Source organism: Rissa tridactyla, chromosome 1, assembly GCF_028500815.1.
Source record: "Rissa tridactyla isolate bRisTri1 chromosome 1, bRisTri1.patW.cur.20221130, whole genome shotgun sequence".
Taxonomy (NCBI): Eukaryota; Metazoa; Chordata; class Aves; order Charadriiformes; family Laridae; genus Rissa; species Rissa tridactyla.
The window spans coordinates 84138461-84166161 of record NC_071466.1 but is presented as its reverse complement, the minus strand read 5'-3'; the positions used below and the strand labels follow the sequence as shown (position 1 = coordinate 84166161).

The 27701-nt window shown below is 38.3% G+C and overlaps 1 protein-coding gene and 1 long non-coding RNA gene across 3 annotated transcripts in view; one reads left to right on the top strand and one right to left on the bottom strand.

The window, feature by feature from the left end:
* Positions 1 to 589: 589 nt before the first annotated feature.
* PRPS2 (phosphoribosyl pyrophosphate synthetase 2) lies at positions 590 to 25379 on the bottom strand. Of its 2 annotated transcripts, XM_054189112.1 has the most exons (8): positions 25191 to 25379; positions 15050 to 15233; positions 12359 to 12379; positions 8690 to 8788; positions 7495 to 7619; positions 4864 to 5037; positions 1841 to 2000; positions 590 to 885 (listed from the first exon to the last, which is right to left on the bottom strand). In XM_054189112.1, exons 1-8 carry the CDS (start codon positions 25310 to 25312, stop codon positions 793 to 795), a joined length of 978 nt encoding a protein of 325 aa, XP_054045087.1. In that variant the 5' UTR covers positions 25313 to 25379; the 3' UTR covers positions 590 to 792. The 2 variants fall into 2 exon arrangements, with proteins under 2 accessions (XP_054045087.1, XP_054045096.1); XM_054189121.1 differs by lacking the exon at positions 12359 to 12379.
* Positions 25346 to 27701, top strand: part of LOC128904578 (uncharacterized) — a 36467-nt gene continuing 34111 nt past the window's right edge. Inside the window, exon 1 of the long non-coding RNA XR_008464547.1 lies at positions 25346 to 25525. This is a non-coding gene — a long non-coding RNA (uncharacterized LOC128904578). The remainder of the gene's footprint in view (positions 25526 to 27701) is intronic.

Below are 27701 nucleotides of genomic sequence, written 5' to 3'. Positions count from 1 at the left end.
TCATATAATCACAATCGAGCAATATCAAAAGTGAAAATTAAATTTAAACCAAAATTCTTGTGATTAAAGATTGTTCCTTATTGTTGAAACACATGAAATGAATCATCCCGGGAATACTGAAACATTAATTTTACAACTGAAGACAATAACTGCACACAATAGATGTTAAGCAAACGATTTAATGTAATGAGAGCTTTACAAAAGAAAACAGCAGCCACATATATCTTGTGGAAAAAAAAGAACACGAAGTGCATAGAACACAATTAATACTGTGGATGTGTCAACAGTTCCTCAAAATTAACATGAAGTTTACATTCTGTTAGGGCTCACTATTCAGGGTAGTTAAACATAACAAAACAAAAGACAACCGCTGCTTGCCTGACCAATTAATAGATAACAAGATACCCGAGCTTGCGGCATTTAGCTTAACACAGAAAGTGATCTTATATGCATACATCACATTAAATTCTATGAACAGACAGTTAGTAGTTCTGTAAAGAAAAATGGATCCGAAGCAGCAGTTTAGCAGAAAGTGAGGATGGGTACAGAAAAGAGAAGTTACACAACACAAGACTTCCAGACTCTCAAGGGAATTCATAAATTTTCTGCCAGACAGAGATTTATTGCCCATTTACAAAGAACAAATGGTAATTACAAGACAAATATAGTAATTAAACATACAAGTTCTGGACTTGTACAAAGACACTAATTTCTTGTGGTTGAGATGCATTGTTAAAAACAACAGTGCTAGCTGAAGGGACCATTGCCAAGATGCAATGTAACCTCCCGCAGTTACAAGGGGACGTGACTGAACAGGTAAGACACAGATTCACCATTGTGTGTTCTTCGAATTGCCTCAGCCAGGATCATGGAAATGTCAATAAACTGAAAGAAAAAAAAAAATGAAGAAGATAATTTTTATGGGATACCAAGAACGATCAACTATACAGTTTATAAACACATATACAAACATTCAATTTATGATTGTGCTTTCTTACCCCTTCTAGGAATTAAAATAACATTAAAGCATTAGGTACTTAACATATAAGAACTGCATTAATACAAAGTACAAACTCAAAAAATTCAACAAGAAAGCATCGAATAAGATTGCTGCACAGGCATACTGCTGAAGAATTCTGGCACGGGGCATGCTGTCAAAAAGAAATTATTCTAACCATCAGATGGCAGTGTCTACTTGACACAAATACAGTTTAAGGGAAGCACACCTTTTAAGTGTTTGACTTGTTTCAATAAATACCAAATACATTTTAAGCTTTTTAAAATTCAATGTTGCATTACAAAAAAAATATCTTTTATAACTTCCTCTACACAGCAGGAAACTCCAAAAGGGACACATGACTTCCCAGAACAATCTCATGTAAAAGCTACTGATGTAAGTCAGCTTTGTATTCTCAGTTTGGTTTTTTTAAAAAAAAAAAGTCATTATTATGTCAACATTGTTATCTTGAGCATTTTCATTAGTGTATTTTCAAAAAAAAAAAAAAAAAGAAGTCGTCACCTAAGGTTTCTGTGGCATCCACAACAAGATAACTAACTTAAGATATTGTTTGATATTGTATGATTAATATTGATTAAAAAAACACCCCAGTTTTAAGTTTGCCACTTTCAGTCAGGCATACTCAAATCTGTTGCAAATACCAAACATCTTGCAACATATTGTGCTACCTGAATCTCCTTTGACATGTTTTAGCAAGATGTTCTGCAAACAACAAAGCTGCACAAGAACATTATTTTCTTCTCAAGGCACAAATTCTAGCATCAGTGAACAGTAAAATACAAATCCAGAGTTTAAACAGATGACACAAACCCGTCACTGTACCTGGATTTTTGGGCAGTGTTTCATTTTCTCTTCTTGGGGGATTGTATTAGTTACCACAACAGCCTCAAACTGTGCATTATTAATCCGAGAAATAGCAGGACCAGAAAAGATGCCATGAGTAAGAATGGCATAAACTTTAGTAGCTCCAGCAGATATTAACCTGTAGAAAACAAAGGAAAAGTATGCTGTGATGCATGTTTGCATACATGGCTATAGACGGAGCCAGGTAGAAATCTCTAAAATACATTTTACACATAAATTCCTCCTGGAAGCTAAAGAAAGATACAAATATCTACAAAATAATCCAGAACTCTTTCAGGTTATATGAATAAGTCTCACAAAAAAGTAACAAATAACTGCTAATGAAATAAAAATGTTCTTCTCGGTAGCAGCGATACTAATCTAAAATGCTGCACTTTTGACCACATCAGCACAACATACAATTGAATTCCAGTACATGCTCTCTAAATGAGGCAAAAATGAAGTAGGTTGGATGGCAGTATTCACAAGTCTATTGTGCCTCCATTATTGTCCACCTTTATTTTCATTTGAAATTCAAACACTTTTGCTCAGAAAGAGTTTCTGAGGAAGAAGAAATGTTAATGATTTAAAGCCTAGCTTACTGCAAGGTTGGGGGAAGACACGCTGCTGATCCAAGCACGCAGTGAAATGATGCAGCATAGGAGGGAAAAAAAAAAAAGTATAAAGCAAAGAACTAGAACACCTTGTGAATGAGTCTGAATCTCTTAATTTGTTTTTGACACTCAGCTATGTCCTAGACACTTTTCTAGTCTTACAAAGGGAGGCCCTGAAGAGTGGTGTTTTATCAAATCATAGCATAAGCACAGTAAGATAGGAAAAAAAGACAAAAACCACAGAAACAACATCTCATTTTGAATGACTTAACAGAATCAAAGTTTTCCGGTCATTCTCAGCATTATATTTAGTAGCTGCAGCCTACAAGGAGAACGCACAGGGGGAGCGTGTACTTAAGTTTGTACTTAAACAAGTCGATCTGCTATATCTGGAAACACATTTCTTAGTTCATCTGCTTGATATCCATCTAGGTTGCTGAGATAAGAGGCCTAAAGTATTTTGGTGTGCAAGTCTAATTAAGCACAAAGTACATCTCACCTAGATTTGGCATTAATGAAAAGCACTACTTCATACCAAGAAGAGGATATAAGGCAGAATTACTCCAGCAAAAGCATCTTTCTTATAAACACTGCAGAAACATTGATGGTTTCTGATGGTTTTAGACTTTCCTTTATAGAAATCTACTGTAGGTAAATAGCGAGTTGGAGGCTGTTCTCTTCTCCCAAGTAACAAGCAATAGGACGGGAAGAAACAGCCTCAAATTGTGCCAGGGAAGTTTAGATCAGATATTAGGAAAAAGTTCTTCACCAAAAAGGTTGTCAAGCAAGGGAACAGAATGCCCAGGAAAGTGTTTGAGTCACCATCCCTGGGAGTATTTAAAAGATGTGTAGGTGTGGCACTTCAGGACATGGTTTAGTGTTGGACTTGGCAGTGTTAGGTTAAGAGTCGGACTTGATGATCTTAAAGGTCTTTTCCAACCTAAATGATTCTGTGATTCAAAATAGAGTCAGACAGGAAGTACCACATGGACCCTTTTTGGATACAAGAGTATTTGATACTCTCATAGTGTCTACAAATATATTGGACAGGAATATAAATTCAAAATGCTCTTAACTGAGACATAGTAGCTTTAGAAAGGTTTACATCCAAGAGTAGCAATGCTACAGTAAATGTTCAGCAACATCAATTTAAAATATTCCCCTGTCTTGCTCCTCAGCAGTTCCTTCCTGCTTTCAGTGTGCGCTATTTACAGTCATATGGGGGTGGGCTTTGCTATGAACAATACCAAAATACAAGATCTTCAAATGGAAGATTTTAAACCTCAAGTTTTAAATCCAAGTTTAGATTGCAGCCCTTGACCTCCTTAGCCAGAGTTGGTAGCACATATTTGGATATGAATGGAGCACTTCAGTATTACTTAACTGTAATACCTCAAATTTGTTCTTAATGAATTTCAGTTCATTTCTTCAATTTGTCAACATGATTTGGAAGCTAGAGTTACTGCCGTACATCTTGAGTTGTGAAGATACAGCCATAGGAAGAATTAATCCTTTGAGGAATCAGCAGGTTTTTTAAAAGGCTACAGACATTACCAAGTTTAGTGCAGTCAACAACACCAACTTCTGTGGCAAAAAAGAACCAACCAACATACTGCTACCCTGAAATATATCAGCATAAAGCCAGCTGCAAAAACATAAAGTAATCCTTTCTACTTAGCACTGCTAAGGCCTCAGTTAAGAGAGTGGGTCTACATTCACGTGCTCCACTTCAAGAAGTGGACCAACTGGAAAGAACCTGGAGGGCATGAACAACAGAGCAGAAGTCTAGAAACCATGCGGAAGAACTGAACAAACTGAAGTTACTTAGTCTAGGGGGGAGTGAGAACACTCTTCAACTAACTTCCTGACAAAAGACAGGAAAACTTATTCTTACCTTCACAGATGAAAAGGACAAGTAATTTTAGACTAAAAATGTACGTTAGAGATTAATATTAAACACACATTGAAACACCAGGGAGAAAATACTTTCCAATATTAAATCTAGTAAAGCTTTGTGAAATATTGTCTAAGGACAGTGGAAAGGCTCCAACGATGAGGTTTAAGAGGAGAATGATTTTCTAACTGTCATTCTGCCTTGGAACTGAAAAATACACTAGATGGTCCAAGTCCCTTCCAAGTTATATGACTTTTTATTTATTCTTTCCTCTTTCTAAATACTGATAATATATCTCTGCAAATATTTGCTCAATTCCACATTCTAAAGAAGGACACAGTTTGATCACGGGACTGTGACTCAAAGATCAGAGTGACTTCATGCTACAGAGGTCAGGTTGGGTTATAAGCACACAGGACACAGCAACTGCATTCATCAGCTATCTGCAGGTTACAGCACAGGAAGACAGAGGGCCAGTTCATAATAATACTTACTTGTCTGCTGCATGACATATTGTGCCACATGTGTCAGCCATATCATCAACAAGAATTGCTACTCTGTCTTTCACGTCACCAACCAAGACCATTCTGTCCACTTCATTTGCCTTCTTTCTCTCCTTATGAATGAGAGCAAATTCCACATTCAGTCTGTCAGCAATTGAAGTAACCCTGTTACAGGACGAAACACAACACATTTAGAACACTATTTTAAAAGAACAGAGGCATGCACATGTATTTTTCATAAAACACAGGTTTATGTTTCATTACTTTCAAATTACTGCAGCACAAACTTTTGCTAGTAATGAGACAGGTCAGAAACAAGCTTAATTCACTGCTAATAGATACAACCAGAGAGTCTTAAGCTATACTCCAGAAACAGGGGTGGTTTTTTTTAATTGAATTAACTTTTTTTTTTTCCCCTGTAATTAAGTGCTTGGCCTTGAAAAAATTTCAGCAATTCACAAGCTTTTATTAAGCTGCTGCAATACCTAGTCACACTAGATAATTTAAAGTAGAGGTAGCCTCAATTCTAAGCCTACAGCAGCACGCACTTTAACATCCTAACTGATAATACCACTGCAGGAATGTGAAAACAAACCAATGGAAAAAACCAAACAAGTTAATAGTGATTAATAATTCTTTAGCAGTACTTGACTAGTCATCAAGTAGCTTACTTCATTAGCAATTCCCTTAGCAATACATCTGCTTGACAAAGATCTTTTAAAACTATTCAGAGTGACCTCTGGTGGCCAGACAAACCTCCAATAACAAGCTTAATTTGTTACAGACTTCTGATTGCTTTTTTCAGGTTTGGGTTTGTTTGGTTTTTTTATATATATATACCAGAGCTGGTAGGTATAAAGACACAGGAACAAACATCTTTCCTATGCTGGTTCAATCTTGTAGTCTGTCTTTTAGAATATGTTTAGAATGTTGTTAACAAGGTTATTAAATGCACAGTTAATAGAGAATACAGTTTTGTTTCTTTACCACTTAGATATGAAGGATTTGTTAGTTACTGCATTTCAACAGCTGGTTGATAAACAAAAACCCCAAATGTTTTGGCATTTTTTGTGAACAATAGTATCATTTCATAGCGAGTCTCAATACCTCAGAGGCGTTAAGATATGAATAGAATTTGCATGCCTTATTTCAGTCACAAAAATTAATAAGCTGGGAAAAAAACAAGCCAGTGATAAGAAGCAAAAAAAAAGGTCAGACATTTGAAAGAAGTGCAAGAGCATGTTTGGTAAGACAAACTTTCCTCACATTCTACTCACTTTTCATTAACCCAAGTATTATTTTTAAGGTCTACACGTTTTAAATGGAAAGGCCAAACCATTTTCTTTACATTATATTACTGGAGGTGAAGGAGAACCTGTGAAAAGCAACATCTTTCCTACTGCAACTGCTTGGTTGCATTACAACAGAAAGGTACCAAAAATAAGCTGTACCTACCTATAGTGGTCCTCAAGAAATAAACTCTCATGATCAACTTTATCATATACAAGTATTTGTTGGGGGGGGGGGGGGGGGGGGAAAATGCTGTCTTCTGACTTGAATGCTAAACAAAGGCTGTATTTTGTTTAAAAACAAAAAAAACCCAAACCAAAACCAACTGTGAAAACAACAGTATTTAGATAGGAACAAGCAAATTTAATTGACTGAGTCATCTGAATTTTAGCATGCTTTCTATAGTTTATATTCTTCAGATCTCTAACTTGATTAATCTACACAGAAACAACTATTGAGTTATAATCAGTCTTATTTCCCTATTAATTATTGGAACATGAACACTCACAACAGACACAAGGACTTAAATTAAAATCAAATTATGACAGTCTTTCACATTTTTCCCCATACTACCTTCCAAACATTTAAATTGCTGTGGGCTTACAGGGTTCTTACTTCATTTGTCTTTGTTCCTATTGAATTTTGTAGCAGCACCTCAACGGCATGCTTTGCTTTATCACCTATCCAGTCAGCGTGTTTCTGAGCTTTTACATTAGTTTATACTCAATAGATAGCAAATATAAGTCTGCTAAACGAGTATCACATGCTGCAAAGCAAATGAAGAAACACTCCAATGAACTACCTTTTCTATTTTCACCTTTTGCCACTGAAAACAAAACTTCACTCCCTTTTTTCCAGTATTTACAGTGCACAACTTTGGGTCAACAGGTTTACAGCTGGAATGCAATAACATAAAGAAAAAAGAAACACGACTAAAGCAAGCTCTTACCTAAATGCCAGCAGGTACAGGCCATATGCTTTGACAGAGAAGGGAAACTTAGGCAATTCCAGAGCGAAGCAGGAAGAGGTGCAGCAACTGGACTAAAGAAGCAAGCAGCAGGAAAAATCTCTTCCCTCCTGCGGAGGGATTCAGCTAATGAGGCCATATCCAGGGAGAGAGAAAAAGATATCCTTTAGAGTATAGAAAGCTCCTGGATGTTTTCAAGCATGAACAACACTGAAAGAACTATTCTGTTTTTACAATGCAGTTGGATTCATCAGTGTCATACCCTATATCTTGCACAATTCACAGAGGAAAAAAGAAGACTAGACAAACTAGTTCATTAACCACTAATTATATGAAAAAACAACAGTTTTAGGCTTGTATAGTACCTTTTTGCACCACCTGCATCAGGTGAGACTATGATACAGTTTCTCCACTCCAAAATGTTCTCTTTAATCCACTGCAGCACTGCAGGTTCTGCATACAGGTTATCTACTGGAATGTCAAAGAAACCCTAATCCAAAAGAGAAAAAGAGTTTCATCAATGTATGTTGATGTGTTGCCTGGAACAAAGACACAAGGAAAGAATCAAGCTTTTCATACATGGTAGAAATTTATTAGTATTTTACACTAGCCTAATTATGCCCTCTGATATTCATATCAAATGCAGCAGAAGTTGGGCAAATGTTAAGGTCTCTAAAAATCTCACCCAAGAGTAGTGACATAAAAAACGTCTGTTCTCAAATGATATAAAATTCAGAAGAGATCACCTTCAGGCACTCCAGTAAATTCATGCTTATGAAAAGCTCTCAAAAAAATAATGCAGTGAGTAATACTCAACTTCCATAAATTTCAACTGTCTGACACTAACAGTAATATTTCAATATGGGGAAGATTCAGATTAGTATTGCTTGAGCAACAGAAATCGAATCTTTCTGTTTTTGTAATGACAAGAAATCCGTGTTAGACCACACATGAAACTGCTTTCTATTTGCATGACAGTCATCTAGCGTAATAGGAAATTCCGATTAAACAGCATACCAGAAACGGAATAGAAGGTATTTTCTAGAAAAAACAAGGTATCTTGTAAAGAGGTATACATGAAAATGACGAATTATGACTGCTCTGAGTAAAGAGTTTTGTGATTTGCTGGATTCAGCAGTAAGCCAGCTAAGGGTTGCCAGCCCCCATCTCCACTTCTCTTAAGAGAATATTGTCCCCTTGGCTGTAACAACAAAACTCCACCTAGGGCAATACTATAATCTCTGACCTGGCCAAGATTAAAAGAACTTGCCGCAAACCAGTATATTTGATATTCTGGGTGTTCTTACACTAGACTGGGCAAATTCCACAGAAGACTCCAATGCACAAGTGTTCAAAGTCAAAATCACCCCATAAAATCAATGCCAGTCTCTTTCAAAAAGATAATTTAATTAGAAACAGGTAGTGAGACTTTCTCTGAACCCTGAGAATTATTACACTTCTGTACATAGCCTTTCAAAACAATGAGAAAAAAACCCACAGAATATTAGCCTTTCAGTTCAGTAAAGTCCCTAGTCACAGTTAGTAAAAACTGATAGTTACCTGGATCTGAGAAGCATGCAAGTCCATGGTGATGATGTGGTCAGCCCCTGCAACTGACAACATGTTGGCAACAAGTTTTGCAGAGATTGGAGCACGACTCTGAGGAATGAAGCACAAGTGTTTAAATTTTAAGAAGATTTCAACTAGATGCAAGGAGTCAGAAAATTAGCTACTTCTCTTGATTTTTTCCTTTAGAATATTTGGAATCTAGATACAAAGAGCTCCGGAACTTTAGCCAAACTAGCCTGTCAATAGCTAATCTTGCTACTAGGGTTTTGAAACTCAGCAAAACATTTAGGAATATCTAAATCAGTTTGCACAGTCTGCCTCATCATGCATTGTGGTAATTAGGCTAACTGACAAGCAGATAAAATTGGGATATAATTTTCCAGTTCTTCTATTTAAAACTTTCTGCTATAGAAAAGCTAACTGAAAGACAGACAATCTCCATTTCTCTAAGCCACTACCCTACATTAACATCCAACTCTCAAGCAGCTATCCTGTTCTAAAAAACATTGCCAAAAACACAGATTAAAGGCAGAGTGAACCTGACTTTTGAAAAACAAAGTTATGATCAAGCATATCTTCATGATACAGTATAGCTTATAACAGATCCATGTTGGCAGGGATCTTCTACCCTGGCCTATTTATTTATTCTTTTTTGCTAATTCAGGCTTAATTGTTGGGTGCAATTAAGAGTCTAGAATTCCCAAAAGGGACAGAGGGGCTGGGGAAAAAAAAAACAAACAAAAAAACCAGAAGCATAGAGAACAAAAGAAGAGTAAAAATCTAATTATCTAATTATCTAATTAGAAAAGTTAACGCCAATGTCAAGAGCTTTTTAAAAGTGACAAGGATGCAGAACAAACAGCAATATAAAAAAAGAGAAGATGGAAAATAGTGACTGGAAGGTACCTTGAGCAATGCCAAAGTTTTTTCAGATTTTTTTAACGCCTGAAAAAAAAGCTATGTCACCCTAGACAGCTTTCTCTGTAACAGAAATACTAAACAAAACCTCCTGTTTTCTTTTTGTGAATCTTTAAATAAGGCTAATAGCTGGCAATAACATTAGCATGAAGGCAGAACTTCAATTCAGAGATTCCATTCCGTCAGAGAGACTTTTGCTGGCACAGCATTCTCTCCTGCACAGTTTTTTATCAAACAGCCTCATTTAGCCTCCTAGGAAACCCCACTGCCTCCACCTCCATACGCACAATTACAGAGTATCTCTGCTCTCCTTCCTGGTGCTTAAGGGCATAACCTAAAATAAGCTGAAGCACTGCCACTTTAACCTGGATGCTTTTCTGTCTGTGTCATATCAAGGAGCCAGTGTTCTTCTCAAAACTTTCACTAATATAGGTGGAAATTTGGCATTCCTCTGTTTTAACCTGCATATTGTTAGCATACTTCCAGAAAAGAAACTGAGATATTGCAGTTTTTCTTATGGCTGGATCAAGTTTATCAACGTCATTACATAAATTCTTCATTTTGAAAACCATCCCTCTTGGTTTTAGTGGTGATGTTCTATGAAACAGTTTGGTCTGTATAAGATACACAGAAGATATATGCAACAGCTATCACTTCCCTAGATCTCTGCAATTCAAAAGCATATAACTTCCATAAGAATTTGCTATCATTAGCACTTCAGCACAGATGATTTTCCGATTACTGAGGACTATGCTGCTCCTCATTTAAGGCCAGTTCTGTAAGGTCCGAGTTGGCCAAAGCTTTCTGTATATTTCTATTATTAATAGTAAACTTTTGGTTAATGCCATTCAAATTCCTGATCACTTCAGCTCATCTCTGCAGTACAAACTGACAGTTTTAAGCTGGGCTTCAATTCTCAAACCTTTGGCAACATCTAATAAAACAAAACTACTCTTTTGACTCTACCACAATGTTCTCTTATCAGCTCTTTGCAAAGATCTGGTTTGATGCTGCAGTAAGCTGGACTAACAGGTGATACTGAAACCAGAGGCTGGCTCCGCTGCTTGTCCCATCCCTTCTTCCCAGGCTATACACTTCCGTCAATTCCCTTGTGCTGCACACCGGGACTTGTCTGAACACACAGCAGCCAGATGAGGCAGCTAAATGAAAGAGAAGGGAAAAGAAGATGGCAAACCAGGACCACCCCTTCTGGCAGAAACAAATAAGTAGTTCAGGCTAGCTGCTAAAGGCAGATTACATTCTTCCCAGAACATGGTTTGCTATTTCCACTCCATCCAGCATACTGAATTTTGCTTTTATTTTTTTCCATTTCTGTTCAATGTGCATACCACTTAGCTTGTCTCATGTATCAATACCATGAGTATCACCATCACAAGAAAAACACCAACCAACCCAAAATACTTTCCTGCATCAAATACTAATGTATACGTTACCAGTTGGTACTTCTTTCAGCTGCTGGCCTTGCAGTCTGCCTTCCCAGAAGGAAGAACTTGCAGGTTTTACCACTAGGTAACTTGTTTTAGCAGACATGCACACATCACAGATTGCCTACGTGTTGGTGAACAGAGGGTCTTGGAAGGAAAGATAGCCAGACACCAATACCTGTTTCTCAAGAACGGGCTAATAGGAGATTAAGACAAACGAAGTTTGAAGCTATCTGACAGTTTCCTTTACACAAAATTGTGCATTAAAGAAAACACACATGACATGTTCAAAAGTATTTAAGATTTGATTGCTTGCATAGAAAATAAAGTTTTGTGCTACAATATGATCCAAATGGAAGATTATTTGAAAAATCAAAGAGAGTATATTCATGGGAACCTCAGATAACCTGGCCTCATTATTCAGAAACTTGGATGACAAAGGTAGATGAGAACTCAAGATTGTCTTTATCTTGGAGTTTGTAAGGTTTGCTTCTGATCAGAGAGGCAAGAACAGAAAGAAATCCACAGTATTCATTGTTCCATTCTTTGACAGAATTTGAGATTAGTTTCAGAATTATTAGTGTGAAACGCAACATTACATTATGTACAGAAACTAAATTGAAAAAAAAGAAATCACTATGGTTTTAGTTCCTAAGCAAATTCCCTGCTTAAGTGTAACACTTTATATAAAAGATTTCTTCCTTTGTGATGCATTACAAATTTATTCACAATTCTTAAAGTTACCAGTGGCAGGGGGGAATCCAAAAAGCTAATATAAAAAACCTTACAAGAGTAATTATGCAAAGGACACATAGCTGAAAGTATAAGCTATCCATCAAGATTAAAGCTCAGTTGTCTTTAAGCATCTTATTATATGGCCTTGCTAAACAATGCATCACATGCATACTGCACAAAAAAAAATCCAAGAAATTCCAAAGATTTATAACTGGAACTTTCACTTCCAAGAAAGCCAGTTGTAAACTGTATGGATACTGAATGTTCACTAATGTATCACCTAAATTTATCGTTTCAAAAGTGAGATACGCTTTGAAACTTCAGAAGTTGACAGCCATTATCTTGAATGTCCATATTAATTTTTAACTGAAAGCTATGAGTTTTCTAGTAGCAAATTATTCCACAGGAATACTGTCACGGCCTAGGTGAAACACAACTGAAATCAAGAAGTGAAACTGAAAACATTCCCAGTTATACATAATGTAACCCAGTAAGTTTCACCATTTAAGGCCATATTAATGGAAATGCATAGCGTTAGATTAAAAAAAAAAAGGATACCTACCCAACGCTCCACGGACCCCTTCTACAAATCAAAAAAACAAAGTTACATGAGCTGTAAAACACCAAACTCACCTGTCACTCTACTTCTAACTTATCTCAAAGGCATCTCTCCAGCATCCTATATGAATGTGTCCTGCCCACTTCTTGGAAAGTTAGTATAATTAGAGGATGCATAAATGCAGCAGTGGCCAAAGCACAAATACACCTGAGCTAATTTTAAATTAGCTAGTTTGTGTATCAGAAGTATTCTAGTTTACGGCAGAGCTTGACTGCGACTAAATTAATTTAACAACTTTTCTACTATTCTCAGCAGGCCTTTTTTGTTTTTTTAAACATCTGTTTCTCATGTAAGGCTAGTCCAGGTTTAATGCTAGAATTTCCAGAGTAGATTACCTACACAGGCCTTGTTCAGAATATGATTTTTTTATTGCAAGGTGGTTTCCTTAAATAAATAAATGAAGAGCACTTTCATTGTTCTCAGCAATCATAACTGCAACAGAAGCATGAAGAATAAAGGGTTATTTCAAGCAGTGAGAACTCAGTCTATTTAGCTCTTTATGGATTAAAGTCAATAACTTAAATTCAAACTGGAAAAGAGCATCTAGCTAGTGAAGATTATACTGCTTCAGTTCATAGTCAAGAAAACTACAGCAGTTTCTTTCACCAGAGCAAGGAAAATCTGTGTACAATCATAGGAAGAAAATGGCTGGCACTTTGGTGACACTTCAGACAGCACAAAGCTCGTGCACTCCACATGGGTCAAAGACCAAGTGATGTGATGCAATCCAACAGTGGGAAGAAAGATCTCCCCGTCAATAAGCTGCCCGATGTTGACAGCTATATTATAGCTTATTTTGCAACATGGAGGTCAACTACCAAGGTTAATTTCCAAAGATGGCAAACATTTTCTCAATTGCAAAACTGAGGTTTAAAAAAAAAAAAAAAAAAAAGAGAGAAAGAAAAAAAAAGAAATGGCTTGCCTAGAATTGTAGGAGAACTCAGTGCCACCCAGAGAACAGTCTGGAACAATGCTCAAAATCTATTAATCTAAACCACTTTCTTAGGCTATCCATCTTCAGATGGCATTTCCAAAACACAACATGCTCCTGGGTGGCATGATAGGCCACCACACTGTGGGTTTTAAGTGTCTCTTGGAAGTCTGCCACATGGGTTTTGGGTACCCTTGACAAGGCATAACCTAGATGCATGGAAAACTTGGCACCATACTCATGCTTTTCTCACACCAAAACCTTACAGGATGGTCCAGCAGAGTATTCCAATATGAATTTGGGCATCAAAACCTAGTGAGATGCTTTCCTTCCCTTTCAATACAATGTTTATCACTCCCCTTTCAAGCTCTTTTGATAAAAAGAAGTCTTTCAGCTTTCCTGATTGCAGGAGAGCATTATTCAGTACAAAAGACACAAAAATGAAGTTCCAAAAGATGTAGGCAAAGGATAGGGAGCTAATATTTAACTCCCGAGTTCCGTTTTTGCAAGTATAACAGTAGGTCTTCATAATATTAGTATGGTGTTAGAGAGCTTGCACTTAAAGAATGACTGTACTAGAAAATAACTTTTTGTATTTAGTTCTGTTCTCAGACATAACAGGCTGAGCATTACATATTTTGTAATATCTGCTATTATTTTTTAGCTGCTGCATTACTTCTCAGTTCTGCTATGTTTTATATTAAAGAACGTAAAGAACAATAGAAGCCTTTCAGGACGGTTTTCTTGATGCCCAAAGTGAAAGGGGGGAGGGCAGTCCATTTATGAGAAGTATCAGAGAGGGGCAATTTTCCAAAAAGACAACCATTGCAATCCAATCTTAAAAGCCAAATTCACATTTATTCTTGTTAGTTTTTTTCAAGTGAGTTTAGGTAAAAGTAACATTCACATAATATAATAGAGGGTTTTGATATATATATATATATATATATATAGTAAAGCCAGGAAAGTTTAGTTCCATTTTTTTAAAAATCAAACTCATTTGTCACAAAGAGTTTGTTACTGTGTTATCAACTTGGCTGAACTGGTATATTTATCAGTTATCAAATTCAAGAAAAGGTCCCGAAGATCAGAAGAGTATTTATGGGGTTTCCATACAATTTTTGGTCTGCATGAATATTAATAATTACAGATATAAAACCTTTTTTTTTTTTTTAAATGTCTTGCAGCATAAAATAATGCTTTTATTAATTAAGGTTATGCATTGCAGATTTACTCAGTCTCTTCCATTTGTCTCTCTGTTTAACCGTATAGGGTAAAACCCACCTACATAATGGTTACTTCATTTCAAATTTAGGATTTAATTACATGCAATTAAAATGTTTAAAAGGGGGTACTCACTTCATATATAGAGTTTTAAAAAAAAGCAGCTATAAAAAGCAGGAAAACAGTCCCATAAGGTGAGATTTGCTAGCAGAGTACTCAGCAATATACCACACACAGGATGTACCTTCTTTTTCAAATTGAAGGCATGTCAATTATGTTTTGACAAGCAAAAAATAATTTCTTGTCTCACTTCATTCACCTATAGATGATATAACTGAACTTTTTACCAAGAAAGGATAAAAAAAAAGTGCAAATCTTTCAAATCACTTAGATGTTTATGAAAATAATTTTCATCTCCAAAAATTTCAAGTGACCAAGCTGAAAAAAAAGCCTTCCATAATTACACAGTTCTTACCTACCTTGTCTTTCTTATCTTGCCTGGCGTATGGAAAACATGGAATTACGGCAGTCACTCTGGAGGATGATGCAATCTTGCAAGCATTGATCATGATGAGCAGTTCCATTAAGTTGTCGTTTATTTCACCACAGCCACTCTGGATGATATACACATCTTCTCCTCTCACACTTTCACCAATCTCTACACTGAAAGAGCAGGAGATGACCATTTAAACACTTGAATTACTGGAAAAGCATTATTAAAGAATACAAAAACCAGTTTTGTTTTAACAAACTTCCATAGGTTTATCCCCATTTAGACTAAGATTTTTTTACAGCAATTTGGATAACTGTCCTCTTGATGCAAAGCCTATTTCAATGTAAGCCAGTCTAAAATTTACTTCAGCCTAAATATGGTCTTTGTAAGGTTAGCACCAACCAACACATAATTATGGCTATAGCGCTGATGCAGCTGACATTGTTATTAAAGTTGATACTGCTTTTTGTGGTTTAGTCTATGTATTCTGTGTCCTTGCAATCTCCCAAGATGACCATTTAAAGAATAACTTAGATGTTATGTACAGAAACAACAGAGACAACTTCAGAACATTAAATACTACCTGCATCAAAATACTTCCTTAGAAAGAACAATTATTTTTCTATGATAATTGTTACTAAATTTGAGAAACTACTGCATTTTAGAAGAGACAAGTATCAAACCACACCCCAAAAGCAGACATCTGGTTAAAATCTACACCATTTTTTTAAGATTAATTTACACTTATGTCCAAGTAAAGTATTTCCTTAAAAAAATAAAATCTTAGAGAAAAGCTAAGAGAGCTGCTCATCAACAGCTCACCACACGTCAACAACTTGCACATTGCATGAGTTGTTTGGTGTAACTCTGCTTACATACTTTGGTTGCGTATCATAGTATCTAAGACTTATTTTATTCTTCTACGGATTTCAAGGCAAATTCTGGCACTGATCACTGCTCACACCACAGAATTCAAGAATTAAATAGAGCTTATAAATAAACAGGGAAATTAAATTAAATTAGTTGAATGTGGATTCTTTTTCAATTCTAGACCCAAGCAAGAGAAATCTACTGTTAAACCACACTAACTTTTCACACCTGTTACTCCAAAACTCACACATAAAAGCAGTAGACTAACCTTCATTTTTCTCAGAATCCATGCACAACGTACAAGAAATAATGAGGCGTTCCTAAATAATGAGGAGATCAGACCTTTCAAACCCATGCTCTACTAAGTTAGTCTTAATTATTAAATGCTAAAATATCCTGGGCCCTTATTTAAAAGGTTGCATCTTTACCCAAGATACAAATAAGAAAAAGCTTCCAGCAGGAAACCATCCAAATGGCCCAGATGTGGGTAGAATATTTTCTCTGATGGGTCCTTCAACGCTGAGGCTTGTTCTAGCGAAACACAGCCCAAACAACTTTTGTTTATCAGCTTTCAGGCTGCTGTGTAAGACTCATTAGCTTTCTGTAGCTACAAAACACAGAAAGGAATTTACTGCTTAAAAACATCTTAATGATATGCAAACATTTAATTTATTACCATTGAGATAGTTGAGTCCATGCTCTCAGCTCCCCTATTTGACTCCTCTGCGGTCCCAAACAAGCTATAAAAAAAGATCCTGTCTTAATTTTTCTCCCTAACTGAAAGCATTTTTTACCCAAGAATGCTAGTAGCAGGATTTCTTAAGGTCAAAAGAGAGCAAACCAGCTAGCAAACACCAGCACCTCCATAAGGACAGAGGTGGTCAGGGACAGCACAATCTGCAGGTACGTCAGTGTTAATCCAGGAAGCCTTTTGGAGGCTTTCATCATGGCACAAAGACACAATTTTTTGTTCATAAAACTGTTACTTCCCTGACCAAAATTTTTGATCCACAGAATAGCGCTGTTCAGAGAAAACTGTTTTGATCAAAATATTTTTAGTTTGTTTTCCTGTTTGGAGATAAGAGTTTGGGTCAAAATAACTTAAGTTCAGCAAGACACTAAGCATATTCCATAATTGGAGGAACTAGTCAGACTTAACTATAAGTTAAGTTAAAAAACTACCAAAACCAGAGTTCCACTTCCCAGAAGAATAAATAAAACCAAATAAAGCAAGCAAGAAACCTGTCATTGCTTCTGAACACAGAAATCCAGCTTTGAGTAAAGCATCTACCCACTACTATATGGATGCAGCCTCAGTCATCATTATAGATTGTTATTTGTTATATTGTTATTATGAGGGCTCTGAAAAAAGATAATTGCCCCTTGACGTGGCACTTACACAGACCTGCTTAATAACAAGTGTTGTTGCATACCACATCTTTGGAATAGGTTCAAACACCACCACCACCACCTGCAAAAGCCCTATGGCACCTCTTTAAACCCAATACTGTGGAGTTACACTACAGTTCTGAAAATTAACCTAGGAGCCATTACAACAAAGAAAGTAGAAAAAGACTGAGAAGAAAACTCTGTCAATTTTCAGGGGAGAATGTTATTGGAGTGACAAGGGGGGCAGAATAAGAATTTATTACTTGGGGAAAAAAAAATGTAACCACATCTTTCATAGATACATTATGTAACAGGAAAAAAACTGCTGAATGACAAAAATAGATGATCTTAATGTTCATCGTATACACAAAGAACACTGAATTATAACACTCGGAGTTGTTTTGCTCCTTTAGAAAAACAGTACTTTCTAAGCACTCTGCTAACAAATAATAGGTTTCAGAAGATCAGGGAATATACTTTGATATAAAATATAGATCTGGTTAACACAATGGACCTGAAGTGTTGCTTCTTCCATTGCCATTAACTGCTATATTTTCAATGACCTTGGGCTAGCAATAACTTTTTCATCTTGTAAACAACTTAGAAAACAAAAATGCTGCTACTTTCTCTCTTGGAGCATTTGAACTTTTGGTTACACTTTTCAGGCCAGAATGAATGACATACTTATTTGGCACACAGAAATGTGAATGTATAGTGTATAGAAATACCTCTTCTAGTGGACACATAAGTTATGGGAAGACTAAAATAAATCAAGCTTAAATTAATACTTGCATAGCACTCAGGAGTAACCCAGTTAAAGGTGCCAGAGAATAGCATAATGTGATTCTTGCACAAAGATCTTCTCCCAGTCAACTGGAGACAGCTGTGCAACAGATCAGTATCTGTTGTTTGCCTTCTTATAGATTGCTATTAAGAGGTATTATGTAGACTCAACCAACAGACACACAGCTGCCTATTTTACCTTCATCAAGCTGCACAGTAAAAGACAACCAGTCGTTGTGTTGCAACTATACCATCAGACATAGCCTGGACTAACCACATTAGGGTTTTTTTTGTGTGTGTTTTTATTTTTGTTGGTTTTGGGGGGGTGTCGGTAGTTTGGGGTTTTTTGTTTGGGACTTTTTTTTTTGCCTTCTTTGGTTTGTGTGTTTTACACATTCCATTATAAACAGGCAAACAGTAAGAGACTATAAACTCTAGTATCAGATACCTGAAGCATTGTATTGCCAATATCTATTGGACAACATTAAGCTAACAGCAGTCAAACTTTGTGACAGTTATCTTATTAACAGTACTACTGAATTCAATTTAGACCACCTATATCATGACCTAATTAACTGTTTGGGGGGCTGTTTAAACAATTTCAATAGCGAGGACACAGAGGAAGGACACAAGAACAAGCTCTTGCCTCAAGATTACAAGATCTGTTTGTTTTATGCAATTTAATCAAATTCGGCTATTTGGTAACACTCAGTTTAAATAAACTTCTTGTTCAAGAAGAGTCAACAGAACCTGTACATTAAAAGCCCTGTGATCACACAATTGTGTTTTAAAGTAAAAATTATAGAAATTAATACCCCACAAAAGTAATTAACTATTTGAGACGGTTGCTTGGAATCCACAAGCACAAGGCTCTAGCTGGGAAAGATAGGCATAATTCAGGACATGAAGAAAAACAAGTTTGAGTGTTGGTATCTGCCTTCATCTTGCAAAGGCTGATTTGAGAGTTCAATTTAATAAGTAGAAACATTTGGATAGACTAATAACCATGAATTAAGAATAAGGCTCAAAACCCACTTGTTACAAACATATTTAAATGGCTGAAGCATCCATTAAGCAAAACTCAAAATCAGAAGTAACAGGAGGCTGAGCTCCTTCTGAGCTAGATTTATAGTACACTCCCAACAGAACTTAGAGCGATGGGAATTTTGAATTTATACATCCTAACTAAAAAAAAACAGTTGTGGGGAAGCAGAGGAATAAGTATGGAGAGCCAGACTAAAACGGTAAATAATGTAAACCTGTAACCAGGATCCTGTTCAAATCATGCACTTAAAATGGCTCTAAGTACCTTTTTAAATAATTACAACAGATTAAGTTTCCAGCCATGCTTACAATAAGTAAGATTTCTCAGGCAATTTACGTGCCAATAAAGTAGATATGTTCTTCAGGCACTTTTAATAACCAGAGAAGAGGCCAAAATTTAAAGGTTAGAGTCCTCATACAGTGTGCAAAAAGAATCAATATCTCGGAAGTGACAAAAAAAATCCACATGCTGAATTTGCAATTCATTGAAAGCCAACCAATGGAAAGCACTACACAGAGAGGTGTGTTTGACCTCTTACCTTTGGGAACGCATTTTACAGCATAAAGTCTTTTAATGCAAGACCTCCAACTTAACTGGGCAAATATTTTGACTGCCATGATGTTATATAACAGAGTAGGTACCAGAAAAGCCCAAAGCAACAATAAAAATGCCAGAGTTGGGTTTAAGTCTATAGGTATCCCATAACTCCTGGCACTCATGATCTTCCCTCAACTCCAGGCTCTTCCACTTTGATTAACAGCTCCAAGACCAACCCCCACCTAGATCTTCATGGACAACTGCCTTGTCCTAATGGTGGGCACTGGCATGGTGAGTACCACAAGACGGGAAATATCTTCTTCACCTCCACTCTGGCACACAACCTGTCACAGCAAGAGAAAAACCACCTTCACTTGAGCAGCTCTGGGTTGAGCCACATGCAGTCCAAAAGGAACCCTCAGAAATTTAGAAACAAAGGTCTAACAAGCCTAAGCATGTGCAAAGAATCTTCAAAGGCTGAGTGCCAAACACTACAGCTGACATGTGGGATTGTCAGCCATTATTTATATGGGTCATTTTTTGTTTTTAAATTTCAAGCATTTAGCATCTAGTTAAAGATGCGCACTGTATACAGCAAGGTCAATAAAGTGGAAGTCTCAAACTAAAAACTTTGAAGGGCGCCTACAAGAGGGACTTTTTACAAGGACACATAATGATGGGATGAGGGGTAATGGCTTCAAACTGGAAGAGGCTAGATTTAGGTTAGTTATTAGGAAGAAATTTTTCACTCTAAGGGTGGTGAGGCACTGGAACAAGTTGCCCAAGGAAGTTGTCAATGCCCTATCCTTGGAAGTGTTCAAGGCCAGGCTGGATGGAGCAGCCTGATCTAGTGGGAGGTGTCCCTGCTCATGGCGAGGGGATTGGAACTAGATGGTCTTTAAGGTCCCTTCCAACCTAAACCGTTCTATGATTTTTGGACCTTTTAAGATTCAGAGCAATGAACAATGTGATAAATGGCCATATTTGCTGCATCTTCGATTCCCTATATAAACAAAACCTACACAACATGCAATCTGGAAACAATTTTTATCTAACTCAACCAAGCTGATAAAATGTTTCTCCAGCCTCCCCTTTCTCATGACAGCATAAGCAAGCAGGGAGCCAGGGGAACAGCCACCACTGCTGATGCAGGCAGAGCACAGCCCTGGTTGCAAATCACACTCTCAGTGGCTGAGTGGTATGAAGAGACACTTCACATCCCAGCACATCCCTAATCCCTACCACCTTCATCTGATTTAACACCAGCTTATCATCTGAGCTTTCTTACTCCACGATTAGGGGTCTGCAAACACCATAACCATTTACTCCAGTGAGGGTGATACAGCTCATGGCCCCCACAGCAGCTGAGCCCAAAGGAACCAGGGTACAGGAGATGTAGCAAGGTCATGTCTCAGATGAGACAACTGCAGTAGAAGAGCTGGAGGACGCTGAAGGGAAGGTGGGAGAGAAATGTTACAGTCCAGTGCTGAATTGCGCATCCCTGGTATTTAGCAATGATATGAAAGTTTCCAGGTTTGATCCTGATTTTTTTCACTTATTTACTTCATAGAACAAATGGTTTTCATTACCCTACTTCGTGTGAAATACAGACTCACATCCATCCTTGTAAGAATTTTCCACGGAAATATCAGCTATTTTTTTTCCTATCTTCCCAGATTAAATTTCAGTCCAAGTCCTTTCAGTTAAGTCCTTCCTCATGGGTCAGTCGAGAATATCTGCAAGAAGATTCACTTCAGCCAGTGAAGAAGCAAAGAAGCTCACGGAAATGGGCAGGAGCACTAACTACTTTCTCTGGGAGAGATGTGTGTAAGAGGATGTCATCTATGACTCCAGTTTCTCCATTTTGAGAGTAACAAGTATTTCAGGGACAGAGTTAAAATAAATAGTCTTTAGAGAAGCAAACATACCATATATTGTGAGAAAATATATTTAGTTAAGTGATGTATATTCAATGATTTTTTTTTTTTGTCAGCTGACTCACCAAAAGTACCTGCACTGGGATTTAATTGTGTATCAACTATAATTAAATGCCACCTCAATGTATTTGGAGACAATTTTGTGAAAAACTTCAGAGCATTTAACATATGTATGCTTCTGCTACATGTCTGTCAAACAGAGTTTCACAATGCTGAGGCTGCAACAGCCATGCCTGTTTAAGGACTTCAATTCCTTTCCTCTTCCTCCAGCCTGCCAAACTCTGCTGATGACGGTTGCTTGTTGGGTTTGAAGATGATAAACCAACTGAGCCCCCACTGCAGCCCTGACATTTTGCCAGATAAGTGAGAAGGTGGTGCCACCCAAGCTCCTACCGCAACACTGTGGCTGGCACTTAATTGACACACAAGCTTTGAATACTAAACAGAGTTATCTTCTACAACCAGGTATTATCGAGGAGCTCTCTCACTGCTTTAGGTTGGGTTGCTTGACTTTGGTAGTCAGCTGAAGGAAAACATTTCCATACAATTGAGATGGAAGGAGCAAAAAAAAATGGAGCAGTGGTTGAGTCTACCAGCAATTTCCCTCTCTTTTCTAGCACACACATTACGTTTCTCAGTTACAGACCTGCAAGAATACTGAATGCCAGTATCCAGAGAACTGAGATATTGCTAGATATGCTAGTATCAGCATAAATTAAGAAAAGAAGCCTTTCCCCTTTTAAAGGTCCTGGAGTTGGGAGTGTACCTGCCCATTTAGCCACAGTGCCGGACCACCAGTCATGGTCGTATCCCTGGCTAACCTCAGGGTACAGCTTTAGTTCCTCAAACCCACTTACATGTGCTAAGGATTGGGACTGAGACCTAAAGCCTGTCTGAGTTGAAATATAATGCAAAATGTTTAATGACTCTTCCCTCCACTATATTCTGCAAGGCAGACTAACTGCAGTTCTCAAGTAAAGGCTTGCCACCTAGGACCCTCTGGCAAGGATTTAAGCCTGGGGCTGCATGCATTTATTGACTTACATGTAATTTACATTGAAGTTTAAGAAACTACAGCAAACAGAAAAACAGACTTTTTAACAAAAGGTGAATCTTCTCTGCAACTTGCTAACTTAACAGATCTGACAAAGCAAGAGTTCGTTGACCGTCAGGCCCAGGCTTATCTGTTTGCACAGGGGTTTGCCCGAATGCCACTGGGAAGGTTTAAGGTTCTTTGAGCATTTTAGCACTCGGATTCTAGTATTCTGCAATATTGAAAATGTATTTTGTAATTTTGTTTATAAATTTAAAAAAGCAACAAAAAGAAGGGGGAAAAAAAAAGGCTGTGCTGGATTATCTGTATATAGAAAGAAACTTTGCTATGCAGACAGACTGAAAATCCAGGTGCCTCAGGAACGGACCACTACAGCATAAACATCTTAACTTTAGCTGTAGTTTAATTTCAAATACATTATTGAGGAATTTTCTTATTACTACTGCTGATTTTTTTTAAGAACATCAGTCTACAAAACTGGAAGGCCAACATCCTAAAATAAGTCATTAAGGATATTGAAAAGATTACCCACTTAAAACATTATATAGTGGGTAAAAACTACACTTGCTGAAAGGGAAACATGAACTTCACTTTAGAATCTCAAAAGTATGAAGTTGTAATAAAAAGGAAAACAGAACCAAACACTTAAGGATTTATAGTGTTAAGGAATTTTAAGTTCAGGGAAAAAAAGAAAGGAAGAAAAAAAAAAAGACAATGCCAGACTCACAGTGTTACAGCAGAAGCAGCCAGAAATAACGTTTAGATTAGATACATACCTCATATCTATACCACAATACATCCCTACTTGCCTAAGAAAATTAACTGGCACTGCTAGATTAGCCAAACCACTGACATGCTGCAGTCACCACTACCTACTTGTTTAATGGCAGAGGCCAATACTGCACACCTGGAAAAATAGGTGGAATGATAGAGTAGAAATTATTGTATCCTGAAGCCTAGAATTAACTTACCTCATAAAATAAATATGCAAAATTTGGAGATAAGTTTCTACCTTGGGTGAAATCCAAATCAATTAACCTCTGCTTAAAATGTAGCAAAGAGGAGAACTAAAGGTAAGTGTCTCCGGAGAATAAACATTTTAAAAAATAGACATAAGTTAGCAAGAAAGTCATGCAACCAAACACACAAATTAAGTTTTATCATGCAGAAAAGAGATCAAAGAGCAAAAAAGTGAGTATAGGACTGGAAAGACTTGAGAGAAGATTTAAACCTTCGTTTAATCAGGAATCAATAGAAGAATAAACACCAATAGAAGAGGGTTTATAGTAATGCCAGTGAGCATAACTAGAACAAAAGCAATTAAACTGAGAACGCAAAAACATAGAATAGAAGGACAAGCTTTGAGAGAGCAATTTTAGAATACACCATGGTAATCTTTCAAAGGAAGCAATGAAAACACGCTTGTTCAGGAGATTCAGAACAAGAACAGATAAAAACAAACATACAATAACCTCAGAGGATAGCCAGCAGTTGGGAACTTGTGTTTTGGAACCAGCTGGCATACACCTACAAAGAAAAACAGCTCATGGGAGCTCATACACCTATATAGAAAATATAGGTGTATATTTCATACACCTATATAGAAAAGCATCTGCACAGTCTTACCAGCTCATGGGATGATCATACATACAGCTGTCACCTCAATTTAAAACTCTTCATTAAAAATGAGTAAATAAAACACATGGGTCAGGAAGCTAAGATGAGAAACTAGCTAAGAGAGGCAATATTGGTAGAAAAAGCCCTGGCAAGTGCATTCTCAGAGAGTGGAGGTGAGCAAGCTATCCTGATGGTTTCACGCAGGATTTTTTGCACTGTTATCAGAGTCACCCTCTGCATTTGGCTGGCCAGGAACCTAACACACCTGCGCTTTCAGTAGTAGGCCAGGGTCATCATACCAACTGTATTATCCTCATGCAGGACCAAGAGTCTGGGGCTAAGGAGGGGAGCCACGCAGGAACTGTGACTGGTGTCACACACACACAGCTGGCTGCTGACACAAAATAAAGACCATAAAATAAAGTGTGATTTGACACAGGCTCTTTTTCAAGCATCTGATCCATCCTCACCATCCTGTTCTCACATCCACTCACATATAGACCTACTTACAAAAGCGGTATAATATACCATAACTCATAAAATCAAGACGATTTCATCTCCAGGGAGATAAAGCTGCTGAACCATTTCATTAACTATCTGCAAAGGGTGAGATGAACTTCAGGCTGCAGACAGGACAGTTCCACCCTCACCCCACAGGAGGATGCTCTTCACCTGCTCAGGGGGACGTTGCCACCCCCTTCTCGGGCGCCAGAGCTGCCCAGGGCATCGCTCCCTACCGGGGACAGCCCGAGCGACCGGGAACAGGTCCGCTGTGGCTCTTGTGCCCCGCCAGGCCCCTTCTGCCACCAGCGGGAGGGGAAGGGAGGACATCCATGACCGGGCGTGGGGAGGGGGAGCTGCCCCTACCCGCCCTGCTCCACCCCACCCCACCTACCTGGTCTCCTGGTTGCTGAACTTCTTGGTGACCACCTTGCCCAGCTCCAGCCCGAGCCGGTCCGCCACTCGCTGGGACAGGTCGTGGTGGGAGCTGCCGCTAAAGAGCACGATGTTCGGCATGGCGGGACGGAGACCGGGGCGGCGATGGCGGGGGACGGGGCAGGGGGACACGAAAGAGACCGCGGCGACCACGGCGCCCGGTCAAATAAGCGGCGCGGCCGGCCCGCCCCCGCCCGGAGCGGAGGGGCGGAGCGAGGCGGGGGGCGCGGGGCACCGGTAGCGGCGGCGATGGCCGTTAGCCGGCGGCCGTTAACCGACGGCCGGGGGGTGACGGTAAGCCACGCCCTCTTCCTCCTCCTCCTCCTCCTCCTCCTCCTCTCCGAGCCCCCCTTGCCCAGGTGCACCCCTTGGCAGGCAGCGGGGTGTCGGCCTGCCTCTGAAGCGGGGTTGGGCCGGGCTTTCCCTCAGGCAGAGGGCAGAGCTCGGGCCTCCGCTTCTCTTCCGTCCGTTGGGAGAGGGACGAGCCGAAGATCTTGACGAGGAGGGGGGTGTTTGGCTACCTGGGCGGTTGCGTACTGTATGGTTCAGGTGACGCTCTCGCCGAATAAAAAGCACTCGCCAAACGCAGGTATAGCTAGATGTGCGTTTCGTTAGGTAGGTGGCTAATTAGTTATAGCTACCAGAGCTGTCCTTGAATAACCTGCGGCCGATTCTATATATACCCCATTCATTTTCCATTAACGTGTTTGTCTTGCTCGATCGTTGCTTAGAAATAGGCTCACGTACAAACTAGTGTCAGAAAACTGAACAAAGACAAAAAGGTCATGGCTTTCCACTAAAGTAATTTTAGCTCGTATATGTAAAATAAATAAATTGCATTGAACACATGAATTCCAACCTTCCTTCCTTCCCACCTAGGCAATTCTATGCTTCTATCAACTACCTGAAAGGAGGTTGTAGTGACGTGGGAGTCGGTCTCTTCTCCCAAGGAACAGGTGATAGGACAAGAGGAAACAGCCTCAAGTTGCACCAGGGGAGGTTTAGACTGGATATTAGGAAAATTTTTTACACTTAAAAGGTTATTAAGAATTGGAACAGGCTGCCCAGGGAAGCAGTTGAGTCACCATCCCTGGAGGTATTTAAAAGATGTGTAGATATAGTGCTTAGCAATATGGTTTAGTGATGGTTTTGTCAGAGTTAGGTTGATGGTTTGGAGTAGGTGATCTGAAAGGTCCCTTCCAACCTAGGCAATTCTATGATTCTATGATTCTACTGGAGAACCACTTCACTTTTCCTGCCTTAAGCAAACCTTTCCTTTGAGGAGCATGATCTTGAACATATGTTTAATCATGCTCTAGCAATGGGATAATTCATGGCCAGGTAAACCACAGTGTTGCATAGTTCACCTCTACAGACAGTTTTAGCGATGGTCAAAACATCCTAGCAAAGTAATTTTTAAACTGAATACTGGGTTTTCAATTAAATCTTAACTTCTGCAAAGAAATTAGGGTTTTTTTCCACTAAGGAACTTTCTCCATCAAAAAATCAAATCCAAAAAGAACAAGAGTATGTCCCAGACTGAATGTTTTAATCAATCAGCAGCTGAATAATAAGTGGTTTACGTTGGTGAGTTAGAAGTGAATAGTTCGGCTTGCCAGCATTCCCATTCTCCGTGGCCTAAACCATCCAGCCAGATACTTCCACAAATCAGGGACACGTCTTACTAAGTATTGCCTCATTGCAGAAGCAGTATAAACAAGGGACACACACTATGGACAAGAATGGGAACAATAAGTATTGTGACTTACCATAGCATAATTTCAGAGTCTATTTCAGTGTTTGATACATTACCAATACCTCACCACGAGGGCTGTTTTATGGCCCACTCATTCTTTTGCGCTCTTTATATTTTCTCCTCATGCAATTGAAAAGAAATGGGTTTAACTGTCAGGAGTGTAGGCTTATAATAGCATCTGAAAGTCAGGTCTGTGTTTCTTCCAGTTCATATGTCTTCTTCAACAACTGATTTTGTAGGCTACATTTTGTTCTGAGTTACTTGAAACTCCAAGTTTTGCCACCTGTCCTGATTTCATCGTGACTTTTAATACTGGTTATTCTAAAATCTTTAGCTTCTGTAACGGGAGATCTCAGCTTCCATTAAGACTGCAGGTTTCAAATCTGTGAAAAAGAAAACTTGCCAATATGACCTCAGGATAATCAGAACTAAAAGCAGTGCTACACAGAAAAGGGTAATTTAACTTCAAAATAATGTAATAAAGGAAAACCATACTTCACTGTAGACTCAAAACACCGCCAGAACTTTTGAAATGGTCTGCAGAAGACAAGAAAACAACTTGGGTTGACAAGAGTTTTTATGTATGTTTGGCAGCACTGAACCTTACAATGAACTAGCTTACTTGGTGAACGTCTTGACCTGCTCTCTTTTTTCCCCAAGGTATCCAGTTAAAACTCTTGTCCTCGCATGCAGTCTGGTATATATTCCTCTATT

Excerpts from the sequence above, each read along its gene's own strand:
- PRPS2 (XM_054189112.1), bottom strand. The coding sequence starts at position 25,312 with ATGCCGAACATCGTGCTCTTTAGCGGCAGCTCCCACCACGACCTGTCC. Across the intron at positions 8,789-12,358 it reads AGGGGTCCGTGGAGCGTTGG|AGTCGTGCTCCAATCTCTGC; the intron begins GTAGGTATCCTT and ends TTCATTCCTCAG. Across the intron at positions 886-1,840 it reads AACACTGCCCAAAAATCCAG|TTTATTGACATTTCCATGAT; the intron begins GTACAGTGACGG and ends TTTTTCTTTCAG.